This window comes from Habropoda laboriosa, unplaced genomic scaffold, assembly GCF_001263275.1.
Source record: "Habropoda laboriosa isolate 0110345459 unplaced genomic scaffold, ASM126327v1 scaffold106, whole genome shotgun sequence".
NCBI classification, from domain to species: Eukaryota; Metazoa; Arthropoda; class Insecta; order Hymenoptera; family Apidae; genus Habropoda; species Habropoda laboriosa.
The window spans coordinates 689,583-690,682 of NW_017100224.1; the positions used below are offsets into that span (position 1 = coordinate 689,583).

Below are 1,100 nucleotides of genomic sequence, written 5' to 3' on the forward strand. Positions count from 1 at the left end.
ATTAATATTAAATAAGAAATGTACATAAAAAACATTAATAATAAAACACTGGTACAATAGATTCCCTCTTAACCGTTCGCTACGTGACCGGACTTCTGGCCACATTTACATATAAAATATAGAATGTGAATCTGAACTGACTGCGATCTAAATGCAGTTAAAAATTATAAGATCAGTATTGTACATTGTATTCATTCTTAAAATCTTTTGCCAGGTTATGCGACAAGCATAATATTAAATTTTGAATAAGATCTTAAAAAATACTAAAAAAGACTGAATTACAATATCTCACTACAAGAACAGAATTCTCCAGTTAAACTGTTTACACTTTCAGCTTCTTTCTTTTATTTTATTTCAAAATTAAGTCCGAAGAAGAAGTCATGCAATTGAAGTTTCCTTTATGATAAATACTGTGAACCATGAATGAGCTACGTAACAGGAAATGTGTCAATTGTTTTCCTGTTTGGACTCCTAACGAAAATGTGGCTGATTAAAGAGGAGACCGATAAAAGCGTGATCGGTTAAGAGGGAGTCTACTATACGTACAAAATTACTGATAGTAGTCTTATTACATTACTTATTAAACCTACATTTTATAGTAACAATATTATTAGTTAAATTGCAATATTATTAAACCTATAATGTTTGAAATAATCATCATTATTATTAATTCAATTCCATAGCAAATTATATTATTCAGGTTTCTAAAATGCATGAAGACTTTTAAGAATTTTAATTATATTATTTTCAGAAGTGCCTGTAATTTTATGGTGGACTCCTTTTGGAAATGTTAGAAATGTGCTTACAATGTGTTAATTACAGAAATGTGCAAATTATCAATGCTATTTTACTATTAACTGATCCTTTTAACATCATAAACAGATAAAACTTTTATGTATTATTCAAATTAAGCAAAATTATTAAAAATTTTTGTGATTTCTATCATTCCCAAAATTTAAAATGGTGTTATCATTTAAAATTTAATTACTTTGAATTGTATATTTATAAGTATTCAAATTATTGGGATTAAAATTGCCATAAATTAATATTATCAAGAACAAATTGACCAATTATTATAAAATTATGATCCAAAGTTTATT

The 1,100-nt window shown here is 25.9% G+C and overlaps 1 protein-coding gene across 1 annotated transcript in view; it reads left to right on the forward strand.

The window, feature by feature from the left end:
- Nucleotides 1-480: 480 nt before the first annotated feature.
- The window catches only part of LOC108571081 (alpha-(1,3)-fucosyltransferase 10-like), a 6,227-nt gene continuing 5,607 nt past the window's right edge, over nt 481-1,100 (forward strand). Inside the window, 1 exon segment of the mRNA XM_017933052.1 lies at nt 481-520. Within this exon segment, the coding sequence (XP_017788541.1) occupies nt 481-520 (40 nt within the window).